The following is a 14,835-nucleotide window of genomic DNA, read 5'->3' as shown; positions in this document are numbered from 1 at the left end:
GTCTCACACTCCTCTGAACAAAACGGGTTTTTTCCTTCTGGAGGAGAGAGCCTGACCCCTGTCCTCTGACTGAGGCTTTATTTCAGTGTTTACTGCACAAACAATGCTCACTTGTTGAATGTGTGTGCGTGTGTGTGTATGTGTGTCACAACAGGACCTTATGCTGACCTTTCCGCTATCTCTATCAAACTGTCACTGAGCAGGGGCAGCAGAGTTATCAGTGTTAAACATTACAGCAATCATGTGCTGGAGGAGTATTATTTGCCCAGATGGATCCAGTATTCCCAGTAAAAGCAGGAGAAATGATTGATTTGTTTTAACATTTTATCTATATAAGGGTCAATATTAATATAATGTGTCTTTTTATTAGCAGAATAATTGTCTACATTTCATACAAACATTGTGTAATAATACATTTTTCAAGATTTATTCTGATTAACACATTACATACTAAAACTCAGCTCGCTGGTGTCACTAAATCATTTCAAACTTTTTATTTTTAAATAATTTATATCCACCTTTCGACAGCCTGTAACTGGTTTAGTTTCCCTTTTGGTCTTCTACCTTTTTATTTATTTAATTTAACTGCATTCTTAATGTAAATGTACCTCTAGTTACTGGGTTGCAAGTTAAGTCAGGTCTAGAGTGCCTGTTGTCCAAAGCCAAGTCACAGGGTCAGGAATTATCTGATTTTTCACCTTGTTTTCATCATGAAAACATGATTCTCTCTCTAAAAGATCCTATTAGTTGTTGGTAGTTGCTGCTCTTGACTCACAGTCACTGACTGATCTAGATAGTAAACCTGCTAGACGTTTGCTGGGCATTTCAGTAGTTCACACTTCATGACTCAGCAAGGTTTTTGCCAGTTGGCAACTGGAAAACTAGACTAAAACTGTGTAGTTTAAACTAGGCACAGGTTGAGTTTTGGTCTCAGCTCCAAGACAATAACGGTCGCTGACTACGGAATGCATTATAAATACAGGATTCATATGAAGCGTTACCAAATATTTTTTATTTAAGTTATTTACAATTCACAAGCAATTTTCTTAAATAAATATTGAGCAATTTAAAGCATTTTTCCAAAAATTCCCTGTTTACCAAGTCAGCTTGGGATAACCCTGCCACTTTAAGAACGTAACCAGAAAAGGTTAAACATGAGTCCCACTTGAATTACACACTACACATGGAGCCTAGACATGACCTATCTGAGGAAAAAAAAAAAAAAAAAAACATGTACAAACACATTTAGAGCCCATGTCCTCTCAAAACCCACCAACCCCAATTTCCAACCATGAGCCCCACATGAGCCTGGTGTTTGGGAAGGTCGACTGCGGAGAGCCCTGGATGTGGGCTTTCAAGCTAAACATGGAATTGGGAGGAGTCAGAGATGGAGAAGGGAACATAAACAAACCCACAAGGAGCAGGGAAACTCAGGCCAGCGAGGAAAACAGATGTGGAATGGGAAAAACCAAAACAGACAAGAGGAACACACAGGGGACTGTAGAAATAAAAAGAATGATCTTATAATACACTTACATATACTACACTCTCATAAAGAGAAACAGCCAGAGGGGAACCCTGAGGGCATTCAAGGCTTTCAGAGAAGCCCTAATGATGCCTGGGGTTGAACAAAAAAAATCTACATATCAGTTTTCTTCATTTCTATTAAATCGAATGAAAGTTTGTGTGTAATCAATACTCTTCTTATCTTCTTATAAGAATTGGAAGAACAGAAGAGGAATATTGCCATTCCCTTTAAGAGCCAGGTGTGCTCTGACTTTGGCAGACATGCTTGTTTCACATTCATTTATTGCATCATTGTTGATGTAAAAGTTTGCATAGCTGCCAACAGGCACACGCTACGGGTTTGTGCACTGCTTTGTGTCTATGGGTGTGTAAAAAGTAGGGGTGTACAAACATCGGGGATGTGCCTTTGTTGGCAATTCACTGCCAAGCTAGCAATGAACGTCTGACTGTTGACGTCTGTCTGGGTTTTATTCAGTCAGTGGTGAACCTGTGTTTTCATTTAGCAGGATAGCAATTCACCAAAAAAAAATCCTTTTTTCGAAACCACCATGCCCATTTATTATTACTGGATGATATACTGTCCCAGGAATATTTTATACCACTGATGTAATAAATAATACAATTACATGAAATGCAATTATACACTTTCACACAGCAAATTCACTGGTGTTAAATCAACACTTTCAAATGTTTCACAGCTCTGGAAAAAATTAAGAGAGCACTTCAGTTTCTGAATCAGTTTCTCTGATTTTGCTATTTATAGGTAAATATTTGAGTAAAATGAACACTGTTGTTTTATTTTATAAACTACAGACAACATTTCTCCCAAATTCCAAATAAAAATATTGTCATTCAAAGCATTTATTTGCTGAAAATGAGAAATAAAAAAAAAGATACAGAGTTTTCAGACCTCAAATAATGCAAAGAAAACAAGTTTAAATTCATCAAGTTTTAAGAGTTCAGAAATCAATGTTTGGTGGAATAACCCTGGTTTTTAATCACAGTTTTCATGCATCTTGGCATGTTCTCCTCCACCAGTCTTACTCACTGCTTTTGGATAACTTTATGCCTTTACTCCTGGTGCAAAATTACAAGCAGTTTAGCTTGATTTGATGGCTTGTGATCATCCATCTTCCTCTTGATTATATTCCAGAGGTTTTCTATTTGGTAAATTTTCCAGAGCTGTATTTTACCACTCCAGGTATTAATCTAACAGTCATAGTGTTCCTTTAAGATTTACAAATTTGCTGTGGAAAAGTGTATAATTGCATTTTATGTTATTGCTCTAGAGCTGTTTGCTAAATTTCAATGATTGTTTAATTATAAAGACTAATCCAGTATACATTGGAATTGGAATATAAATCATGTTTAAATATCCTAAGTAAATGAAATATAACATATAATATAAAAAAATGGTTGAGGTCAGCAAAAAAATTGAGGCCATCTTCAAGTATTGTGTGATAAATCGATGATACGATGATTATCGTGAAAGGCCTATAGTGTACAGCTGAAAAATCTCCTGATCTGAGTCTGAAACAGCGTTTAAGGCCGAAGTGCATCAGGCTCTGAGTGCTCTTTGACACTGTGTGTTATGGAGCGAGCTGCACTGTTGGGCCATGCAGCAGAATGCCTCAGCTTAACGCATGAGTGGCGGCTTGCTGGAGCCAGCAGAGCGCGAGCGTCCGGAACGTCTGAGGGTGCTGGATTCCTCTCTGACCTCACTCGACCCCACACAGGAATGTGGAGAGCCACTTTCCTCTGAGAAAATGAGTTTCTGCTAAAAGGACAGCGTGAAATCAAACGGTGGAGCAGGCTGTGTGTGGTCCACTGCTGATAGAAAAAACAGGCCGTCTTTAATAACAGCATCCATACACAGCAATGCTGACCTCAGTTTCTACACTTTACTGCGTAGTGATGCCTTCCTGAAGTGTTTACACAGTGCTTGACCAATCAGAAAACAGCCTAAATAACTCTTAAAAATTCTTTAATGACTCATTCTTTTAAATAAAATATTTCAAACTCCAAAAAAAGTGTTTCTTACTAGGGCTGGGTATCGTTTTAAAAATGTAAGTACCTGTATGGGTAATATGATACTTTGAATTCGATACCGATAATCAAACAATACTTTTTTCGGTACCTTTTTTCGAAATTGTTACCAATGGCCTAATTAACCATAAAAAGGCTTTAAAGACTCATTTTGTTTTAAAGAAAATATTTCAAACCCCAAATCAGGAAAAGTGCCGTGTTTTTTACTAGGACTAGGTATCATTTAAAATTTTCAATACTGTTACCGGTAATATGATACTTTGAATTCGATACCGATACCCAAAAAATACTTTTTTCAATACCTTTGTCTAAATTTTAACCAACAAATGTAAACAATTATAAATATTCTCACAAATAATATAACATATTTATTTAACAGCAGACATGAGTAATCTCCTTCTCATACTGTCACCATGAGAGACTCCATCTTTCTGGATCTTGTTGGAACAAACAAACAACAGCTTTACTTGAGCTTTAACTACAAATATTTTCCTTAAGCGTATTGCTGGATGCATTCCAGTGTTTAAGAGTTCTTTTTAAGAAATATCAGTACTACACTGGCAAAATTAAATTATATAATATTATAATAATATTATATAAGTGGTGTCAATTACAAATATATTTTTTTAAATGCTGGGATTTCCCTGTATTATTGTGAGGGGACAGTAATAATAGTGTAGTGTGGTTTAGGACTGGCAGACTAAACTGTTTTTACTGTATTATAATATCTCAGACTAGAGAGAGCTCGACAGACAGCATAAGTAAGGGAGAGAGAAAGAAAGAAAGAGAGCAAGTGAGCGAGAGAGAGACAGAGCGAGCGCTGCATTTTTCGATTGGTGCCTTTTTGCTTTCAAATTTCAATACCCATCCCTTTTTCTTACATTTGCTTTTATTTTTATTGATTGCAGATGGTAAAACTCTATATTAAACAATATTACATGTTTTTATGCTTACCTTAAGTTAATTTGTTAATAATAGCCTAAGATTAACACCCTTCAATAACCATCAAGAACAATCATTCAACAATAGCTGATAAAACCACATACAGTATTAAGCACTATAATGCAGAGCTACATTCACAAATGTTGCTTAAAACTTTACTGTGCAAAACAGAAGCCTTATGTTAACATTGTCCAGAAGTATCAATGACTTTTCTGGGCTCTGAGACTTCTGAGATGGACCACCATACCGTGGAAAAATGGAAATGTGTACTGTGGTCAGAGGAATCAGAATGCCAGACCATTCTTGGATAAAACAGACATTGTGAGCTCCAAAAGACTAAAGGCTAAAGTGGGGTGTGGTCAGAACACTTCTGTGATTCTACAGCCAGGTATTTTTCAACAAGACAATGCAAAACCACATGCTGCACTGATTACAAAGGTGTGGCTGCAGGAGAAAAGGGTACGGCTACTGGTCTGATCTGTCATGTCTTGTTGTCTTGTCCCCAATAAAAATTTTTTTAGAGATTCTCTTTTTTAGACCAAAAATGTGTTGATGACCCAGTATTCTTGTACACCTATAGATGCACTTTCAGGACGACTGGGACAAAATAACTGCTGAAAAACTTCATTGCTTCATACACTGTGCCAAAATGTATTTTAAATGTTACTGCTGATGATATGTTAATGTTTGTGTGAGTGTGTTAAAAGTGGTGGATCGGCAATGCTGCGAGACCTTCAGCTGGATTCTGATTAACTGAGTTTCCAAGAAATTACACTGTACAGAAGCCTGGAGCAAGACAGACACACAGACACACATCCACCCACACAAACACACATACAGTACAGAGGGATGGGGCAAGCATGCAAGGTCATCTTTGATTACACTCATTCTCCTGTGGTGGTCAGTAACAGAACACTGTTTTCTCAGAGTTTTATAAGATCTACTGAACTGGAGGAAATTATGAAATTCTTGAGTCTCCAACCCATTAATATATACATACATACATACATATACATACAACAGATTTATCCATATATATATGTATATATACACAGCTCTGGATAAAAATGTAATCAAGAATGTAATCAAGAGGAAGATGGATGATCACAAGCAATCAAACCAAGCTAAACTGCTTGAATTTCTGCACCAGGAGTGTAAAGCATAAACTTATCCAAAAGCAGTGTGTAAGACTGGTGGAGGAGAACAAGCCAAGATGCATGAATAACAAGCCAATAACCCTGTTATTAAAAAACAGGGTTATTTCACCAAATATTGTTTTCTGCACTCTTAAAACTTTATGAATGTGAACTTTTCTTTTTCACTTTCTTTGCATTATTTGTGGTCTGAAAGCTCTGCATGTTTTTTTTTTTTTTTGTTATTTCAGCCATTTCTCATTTTCTGCATTTTCTAAATATATTAATTGGTCTTCCAGATCCAGATCATGTTTGGTCTTCATTACAGGCACTTCAACAGCACAACGTTACATTAATAAGTTCCTGCAACCAGTGGCCCAAACTTTCATTAACCCACACTCTTGTGGGCTGTTCCAACAGGACAATGCTCATCCATATACTGCTGCCATATGTAGAGCTTGCCTACAAGACACATGGCCAGCCATGTCGCCCAAACTATCACTGATTATTAATTTGTCTGGGATGCTATTGGACCGCAACAACTGCAATTTGTTGAGCTTCACGGGATGAACTGCAGGGCACCATTAGGAACCTCCATTAGACGTTCCATACTGAGATGTCTGTCATGTTGCGTTACACATGCATTATACATGTGTACATCTGTTTTGTACATACCAGAAAACAGCACTTTTAACTGAACTACATACAGTAGGAAATATCATCTGCACCCACACACTGTGCAGTCAACCCTAAAGAGTACAATAATAATGTGTCATATCTAATTCAGTGAAAAGCAGTTGTCTTTCACTTCCAGCAAGTAAACTATGCTTTTTTTTCTCATACTTTTCCTAAAAAAATATGACTCACTCTGATTAGCAGCAGGGTTCCAAACTAATCCACTCCACTGAATTAAGCCATGCTTGAGTGCATTATATTAATTCATTCTCAGAGCTCTACTGAATGTGACATTCAGTCTTTCATCTTTAATAATGTTTCAGTTGATATTGCTGTCTATGGCTCTACTGTATACAACCACAATGTGATTTCATCCTTATAGGCAGATACACATATATACATATACATATACATATATATATATAGACTGCGAGACAGCCCCATCCATCAGGCTGTGAGGATGCTGAACTCTCTTCCTGCTCTACCCCCATCCCAATCCTGCCCCCAGCACACACTCACTCAGCATCCTGACCCCCCACTAATAAAGTACTGAAACTCTGCACTACAATGCACAAAGTACTGGTCCCTTCCAAACGGACTTGCACTACACACCCAATATCTGATATACTTGCACTGTCAATTCGCACTTTAATTCCCCATAAACTGTGAACTTTTAAGAACTTACGCACTCATTCACTTTACCTGCCTTAAGATATATACCATATACCGTATTTGCACTACTGTTATTTACCATTTTTACTGTCATTCCATCTCGATCACCATCAATATTGCACTATTGTCTTACGTATGTTTATTGTGTCTTGTTGTTTTGTACATATAGTGTCTCCCACTCTTTTATATTATATCTATTTTTTTTTTACTTATATTTATATATCTATTTCTCCCCACACTACTGCACCTTGTTTCTGTCTCATGTATGTCTATTGTGTCCCTGCTGTATTGTACTCATAGTGTCTCCCATTCTCTTTTATTATATCTATTATCTGTACTTGCTGTAATATTGGGAAGGAGAGTATCGTAATTTCAATTCTCTGTATGTCCTGTACATATGCAGTATTGACAATAAAACTACTTGACTTGACTTGACTTGATATACTGCCTGATTACAGGTGTGATCGATTTAAACGCTTTGTTCTGCCAAAAGGGCAAAAAAAATGTTTTCTATGTACCTTTAAAATGGCTCTTAAAGGTTTCTATTTGTGGGGAGTGGTGAAACTGTCGGTGGAGTTTGAATATGAAGACTCATGATAAGCACTTCCATTCTGCCTTTGCTGTGAAGTGATAGACACTTTTTTTTTTTTACATGATGTCAATTTACAACCACAAACTAAAATGTAAACAGCTTCATGAAGACCAAGGAGTGCACCAAACAGGAAAAAAAAACATTGTTGAAAAGAATAAGAAGTGACATAAGACATAAAAAGTGTAGTTTTCAGTTTGCCACAAGCCATATAGGGGACACAGCAAACATGTGGAAAGAGATGCTGTGGTCATATGAGACCAAAGTTGAATGTTTGGCCTAAATGCAAAGCACTATGTGTGGTGTAAAAGTACCACTGCTCATTACTCTGAACTCACTATCCCCACTGTGAAACATGGTGGTGGCAGCATCAAGATGTGGGGATGCTTTTCTTCAGCAAGGACAAGGAAGCTGGCCAGAGTTGATGGGAACATGAAATAAATCCTGGAAGAAAACATGTTGAAGGCTGCAAAAGACCTAAGACTGGGAAGAAGACTCACCGTCCAGCAAGACAATGACCCTAAACATACAGCCAGAGCTAGATTGGAATGATTTAGATCAAAGAATATTCATGTGTTAGAATGGCCCAGTCGAAGTCCCATTGAGCTTCTGTGACATAATATCTAACCTGTCTGAGCTTGAGCTTTTTTACAACGAAGACTGTGCAGAATTCTCTAGTCTCTAGATGTGTAAGGTTGGTAGAGACATACCCCAAAAGACGTGCAGCTAAAAGTATTGATATGGGGTGGCTAAATTTTTCTTTTTTTTTTTGCACATCACACTTTTCAGGTTTTTTGACCATGTTTTATTTTCTAATACTTAAAATCTTAATAAACAAACTAAAATAAAAAAAAACGTAAAAAAAATTCAAGGCCACTGTACACACATAAACTTTCATTCCATTTTATCTTAGCACTTTTTTCCTCAGTGGGTGTATGTAAATTGTTCACTACATTATGAAAACATATTATATATGGTTCTATATAGCAACTTAAAACGCTTAAAATATTATACTTAGTAAAATGCATGTATGTTCAAAATGTAAAAATAATCAAACCAAATGTACAATTTCAGAATGTGAATAATAAAAGATCTCTAGAGTAAAGAACAGCTGTCTGGTTCAAATCCCAGTCATGCAGCTTGCCATCAGCTACCGGAGCCCTGAGAGAGCACAACTGGCCTTGCTCTCTCTGGGTGGGTAGATGGTGCTCTTTGCCCTCATTACTCCAAAGGGTGATGTCGATCAGCCCAAGGCATCTGTGAGATGATGTATCGGAACCGAGTCGCTGCACTTCCCTCCGAGTGTGCTGTGATGCTACTTGGTAATGCTACATCAGCAGCAGTTTGAAAAGAAGCAGTGGCTGACTTTATGTGTATCGGAGGAGGCATGCGCTAGTCTTCACAATCCTTGTGTTGTGGCATCACTAGTGATAGGGGATATATAGCTGACTTAAAGCTGACTAGCAGTCTTTTCCACATACACACACACACACACTCTCTCTCTCTCACACACACTTACTCAAACCTACTGCTGAAATCGAAAAATGAATAAATGAAGCCCCATTAAACAGACTAAAGGCCATTCATCCTATTAACCCGGGATCAGACTGAGAGCGAGGGGTAAACACTCCCCCCAAATCCAGCGGGACAGAGCGAGTGTTCTGGTCTATGATAAAAGGTAGAATTGATCTGTGTGGCCTGGGCCACGGGCACATCGATAAGAGCGCTTGGCACGTCCACGCTCGCATCGATCGGCCTGTCTGAGCCGTGCAGACTCCTCCAGAGACTCAGAGGAGTCACTGACTGAGAGTTAGAGAAGCAGCAGCACAACTAGTTAACCTCTCCACCCAAAGCATCCAGTAAAGGAAATGTTTTTTTTTTTTTTTTTACCAGAATAATTATGGCATCATCTGGACCCTGTGGACTGGGTGTGTGTTTTCCAGAATCTATAGAAATGTATGTTTGAGCTTATTATCCATGGTGAAAAAATATATATATATTATTCCAATTTATTCTGGTGCATTTTAATTGCTCCAATTATCATGCAATTTTGTCAAAAAATGTCAGTTTCACATTTTTGTGTATTTTTGCAATGATGTGCTTCAATGCTTCATCTTTTTTATCTCCCAATGAAAATGCAAATAAACCCCATCACAAAAAATAAATAATCAAAAAATAAATAATCCGCCTGGATGCAGCTGATTCTGGTACACGTCAAATTAAAAACAGATGCAGATTAATTATACTAATAATTATAAATGATCTGAAGTTTACAGTCATGCCTGGTCTCACCAGTTAGTCTTGATGCATATACCCACACTCAACTCATTAAACACTGAGTGATTAAGCATCAGGATAAACATCACTATAGCAAAGACTTAGCTTACTTTATGATTATGATCAGAGTGTTACAGTAGAGTATTGTATATAGTGGTAGTGTATTTTATAGAAGTGTATTTTGCTCCTACCTGTAACATGCAGCTCTTCTCCACTCACTTCAATCTTCAGGAAGATTCGTCCTCGTCTCTCAGTGTGATCCGTTCCACACAAGCTTGGCACGTTTAGCACACACTGCTTATGGACATTCATATCACAGGCTGCAGATAGATAAACACACACACAGTAGTGAATAAGGTTAGTCTTTGGTATAATGATTTAATTAATCATAGGTGTGTTTTGGGTGTAACATGAAATCAACCAATAAGTGTGTCACTTGCCATTCCCTTTAAGAAGCAGCTGCGCTCTGATTTTGGTGAATTCTTATCTTACCAGCGCGGCGCTTTGTGCGTCTCAGCAGAGGAAACTGACCTGCGTGCTCATGCTGTGAGGGTACACCAGCAGCTCATTTAATGGAACATCAAAGTTATTTTATTATTTATTTATTTATGAAGTTATTTTAGTTATTTTAAGTTCTGCAGCGTGTGTGTGTGTGCGTGTGTTTAATGACCAGGAGTGTACGTGTGCTGGGCGCACCTATAGGAATCAGTGGCGTGCAGTTAATATAGTGGGTACCCCTTCTGTAGTCCTCAACCAACACCAATCCCCCCTCCCCCCCACCCCACCCACCGACCTACACATACATTTATATTAGAACTACATATTCTCTGTCTCGACTTAGTTATATGAGCTTAATGCACATTAACCGCCCAAAAATACAGCTACAAACGACAAAATCATTGCTTAATTTTTACTCATATTCATTTGTATGCCTAAAAGACGCCAGGTCAGCCAAAACATTAAGTACACACAAAAAATCCCCAGTCAGACAGCCTATTACTGTGAATTAGTTTCACATTGAAGGACAGCCTTTAAAAGGGCTTTTTAATATAATATGACACAATATTTGTCTCATTTATCATCGCAATTCCATGATAGTTCGCTAACTATTGAACTAATCCAGCATGAGCTCCGTTTTACACTAAGCAATGCGTAGCCCATTCTGCAGAGCACCGAGAAGGGGTTAGACAGTCATGGCCCCTCCCCTGGAGTGAAAATCATGAATCTGATTGGTTAGATTGTCCTGTGCCTTTGCTAATATACTCATTATTACACCCCTCTCAAAATCAGCAGAAGGGTCACGCAGACAAAAGGGGGAAGAAGCCATTTGAATTTAATTGGTTAGAACAGCTGTCAGTCAGATAAGAGTCATGTAGCAACTGGAAAACACAGACTAATGCTTTAAATTAGTTGCTTTATCAAATATATGCTTATAGTTTACAATGACTATAAGCATATAAATATATTTTCTGATTAAATATTATGTAATGATTTAAAAGGGTTTAATGACAACTGACTTTTGTCTAGGTTTATTTCAGTCAGTGGCACACCTGTATATTCCACCAAAATAGCCAAGATAGCAACACGCCAGAAATTTACCTGAACACACCTCACATCCAGAACATCACACCCATCAGTGTAGATTTATTCCTAAACTCTGACAATTTTGACTTTTTGCTTCTATTCCTTTTATTTTCACTCAATTATCTTGACTTATTCAACATTATCAAAATGTCCAACTAAGCTTCTTTAATATATTTGCATTGTTCTAAAATACATTCATTTTTAATGGGTATATATGGAAGCCTAGTGCATCCCAAATTGTTCCACATTAACAATTTTAATACAACATTATAGTCATCATGGCTTTCAGAAATAATAAGTTCCTGTGGATTGGCCTTGGTATTAAGCTTTTGGTATTTGTTTCTCAATACATTACTTTTACTTTTATGCTTTAAGTAGTTTTGAAAGCAATACTTTTACACTTTTACTTAAGTAAAAATTTGAGTTCAACGTCTACAGTAGTATATTAAACCCTAGAATCTATATTTTACTACCTGAGTTATAAATCTAAATACTTTTGACACCTTTGGTCTCATCTGATCACCTGCAGTTTGAGGTAAGGGAGTAAACTGTCTAAATGTTATTGGTCACTGAGATTTCTGTGTAAAGCTGCACTAGAGAAATGCAGGAGAAATAGTGATTACTTACTGTCACATTTCATCCCCTGGTGGATGAGACCGTAGAGCAGGGAGCCACAGTGATCACAAAAGGTTGGGCTGCCATAAGTGTGGATTTTAAATTTATGCTTGCTCCGAGGGTCCTGTCGGTAGAGACAGAGAGAGAGAGAGATGGAGAGAGAGAGAGAGAGAGAGAGTTATAGAGGTAATTGGAGGGGTCACAAAGTGGGAGTATAGTAAGTGGGAGTGTAATAAAATTTGGGAAAGTGATATCAAAAGCGTATGATTAAATATCATACACGTATATACACGTATAATATATATATATACGTGTGTATACATATATATATGTATACACACGTATATATATATATATATATATATAAAAGACTGCTAAAGAAAAGAACAATGGAGCTGCATTATGCTAGCAGTGGAATGTAGCATGGTGCTAACTTGGTTTAACACACCACAGAACAGGATAGATTGCTTATTTTTGCTTATTTTAGTCCCATCATCTACATTTGTATCTATAAGGAACCAGTAGGACAAACCTGAGTCTGTGTGTTGTGGTTTTAAACTAGTTTAGTATGACTGTTAAGCCAAAACTAGCATCTGGATCTAACAAGGATGTGGGTTGTTCAGTCTTGTGTCTAAAAGCATTTAGTGTTAGCCTGAGTTAGCCTTTAGGTTTTACTTGGCTTACTTTGATTAACTACACTGGATTAGGTGATTTGACAGAATAGGGCTGCAACAGTTTTTCGATATAATTGACAAAGTCGACTCCAAATGTTCATTGTGGTTAAATGAACATTTGAAGGGCATTGAAATCCCATGTTCAGCTATTTCTTTCATTTTGAAGTGATAGAGAAAGCTATAAATATGAAGGAAAATGCTGTCTAATCAACTACTCGAAAAAATAATCACCAGATTATTCAACTACCGATATAATCATGTTGCAGCCCTAGTTTAAAATACAACAAGCATTGGTTTATGTTGGGTTTGTACTGGTGTGATGCTGGTTGACCAAAAATACTATTGTGTAAGACACAACAAATACTTGATTATGCTGATTTTGTACTTGTGTTGTTTTAGTAGAACAAAATACCCATGTTCTAGACACAACAAATACTGTTTTATTTGGTTTTGCACTGGTGTGATGCTACTTAACCAAAATACCAGTATTCAAAACACAACAAATGCTAATTTATGCTGATGTTGAGTGTACTGGTGTGGTTCTAGTAGACTAAAACACCACTGTGTAAGATACATAATTGTTTATGTTGGTTTTGTACTGGTGTGGTGCTATCTAACCAAAACACCACTGTTCAAGACACAACAAAAAATGTACTTGTGTGATGCCAGTAGACAAAAAAAAAACACAACAAATAATGGTTGAGGCTGTTTATGCTGATTTTGTACTAGTTTGGTGTTAGTAGACCAAAATACCAGTGTTCAAGACCCAACAAATACTGGTTTATGTTGGGTTTGTACTGGTGTGGTGCTAGTTGACCAAAATACCAGTGTTCAGAATACAACAAATACTGGTTTATGCTGATCTGGAGCTGGTGTGATGCTGATTTATCACAATACAAGGGTTCAAAACACAACAAATACTGGCTTATGCGGTTTTTGTGCTGGCTAACCAACATACCAAAGCTTAGACCACAAAAAGTGCTGGTTTATGCTGATCTGATGCTGGTGTGATGCTTGTTGACCAACACACCAATGTTAATTAACATACACACACATAAAAATACTGGTCAAAATATAGAAGGAAATACAACGGCAGTATAGTGAAAGTGTCAGTATGGGCTGAGTAGGTGTAGATAAACAGCCAGTAAGCTGTTTATTCAGCACGAGTGGTGCTCTGTTACAATGCTAATCTTAGCTGCCAAGCTGCCTTTATAGCATTGAATGAAACACCATCAGCAACAATAAAAACAGTACTGAGATTACAGCATCAGAATCCCAGAATAAACTGCATTACAACATGAGGTCATTTGAAACCTCTGGCGGTGAGGCCACACAAACAAGAGAAGCAGCAGGAGCAGAGCGGGGCAGTATGGTCCGGCACCGAAGGGCAGAGAGATCACACTACATTAGTGTCTGACTGAAGCCGGCCGTGCATGGTCAGTGCAGATGACCACAGAGAAGAAGAAGAACAAGAGGAAGAAGAAGATGAAGCGTGATGTTGTCTTTAGCCACAGTGCGTACTGTAATGCAGAATTTAATAACGGAACCCTGAACGGAACAAACAAGTTAAACAGCATGAGTCAGGCAGCTTATACAAGGTAATGTGGGCAGAAAACATTCATTATGGCTTAATTACAAGTTCAAGCAATAGTTTAGCAAAAAATCCAATTTACACAATTTTCCCACGTACAACACAAATAGAATCAGGCTGTGAACAGCATGTTTGGTGTCTGGAAGATTGCTGGATACTTTACACTATAAACAATGTTAATTTAGCTAACACATAATGGAAGTGTACTGTATCTTCTACTAAATGCCAGGGTAATAACTGCATAAACTTCTGACACTCTTTCCTCATTCCAAGGTAAAGTCTGATGACTGGCGTGGTCAATTTAAATCCTATTGTTTTTGTCCTCTGATTAAGTTCTGGGATAAACAACGTGGCTCATATGTCAACATATGAGATGCAATACGATATGATGTAAAACAATTAACAATGAATAATGTTAATGTATCAATATTTAAAGTGTTTTGCATTTGTAAAAACTGATAAGTACTATCCTTCAAACATATATTTAAACCTTTTTGCAAACCATTTGCA

General features: G+C 37.4%; 1 protein-coding gene across 5 annotated transcripts in view; it reads right to left on the bottom strand.

The window, feature by feature from the left end:
• Positions 1-14,835, bottom strand: part of prkcaa (protein kinase C, alpha, a) — a 247,631-nt gene that overhangs the window by 98,060 nt on the left and 134,736 nt on the right. For all 5 annotated transcript variants that reach the window (XR_007439089.1, XR_007439090.1, XR_007439092.1 and 2 more), the window contains exons 4-5: positions 12,073-12,184; positions 10,053-10,181 (exon numbers count right to left, since the gene is read on the bottom strand). Coding sequence is in view for 1 of the 5 variants with exons in the window: in XM_049479124.1 (XP_049335081.1) it covers positions 10,053-10,181; positions 12,073-12,184 (241 nt within the window). In the remaining 4 variants the exon portion in view is untranslated. The remainder of the gene's footprint in view (positions 1-10,052; positions 10,182-12,072; positions 12,185-14,835) is intronic.

Source organism: Astyanax mexicanus, chromosome 5, assembly GCF_023375975.1.
Source record: "Astyanax mexicanus isolate ESR-SI-001 chromosome 5, AstMex3_surface, whole genome shotgun sequence".
NCBI lineage: Eukaryota > Metazoa > Chordata > Actinopteri > Characiformes > Acestrorhamphidae > Astyanax > Astyanax mexicanus.
The sequence above is the reverse complement of the archived record's forward strand: the minus strand, read 5'-3'. Positions and strand labels throughout refer to the sequence as shown.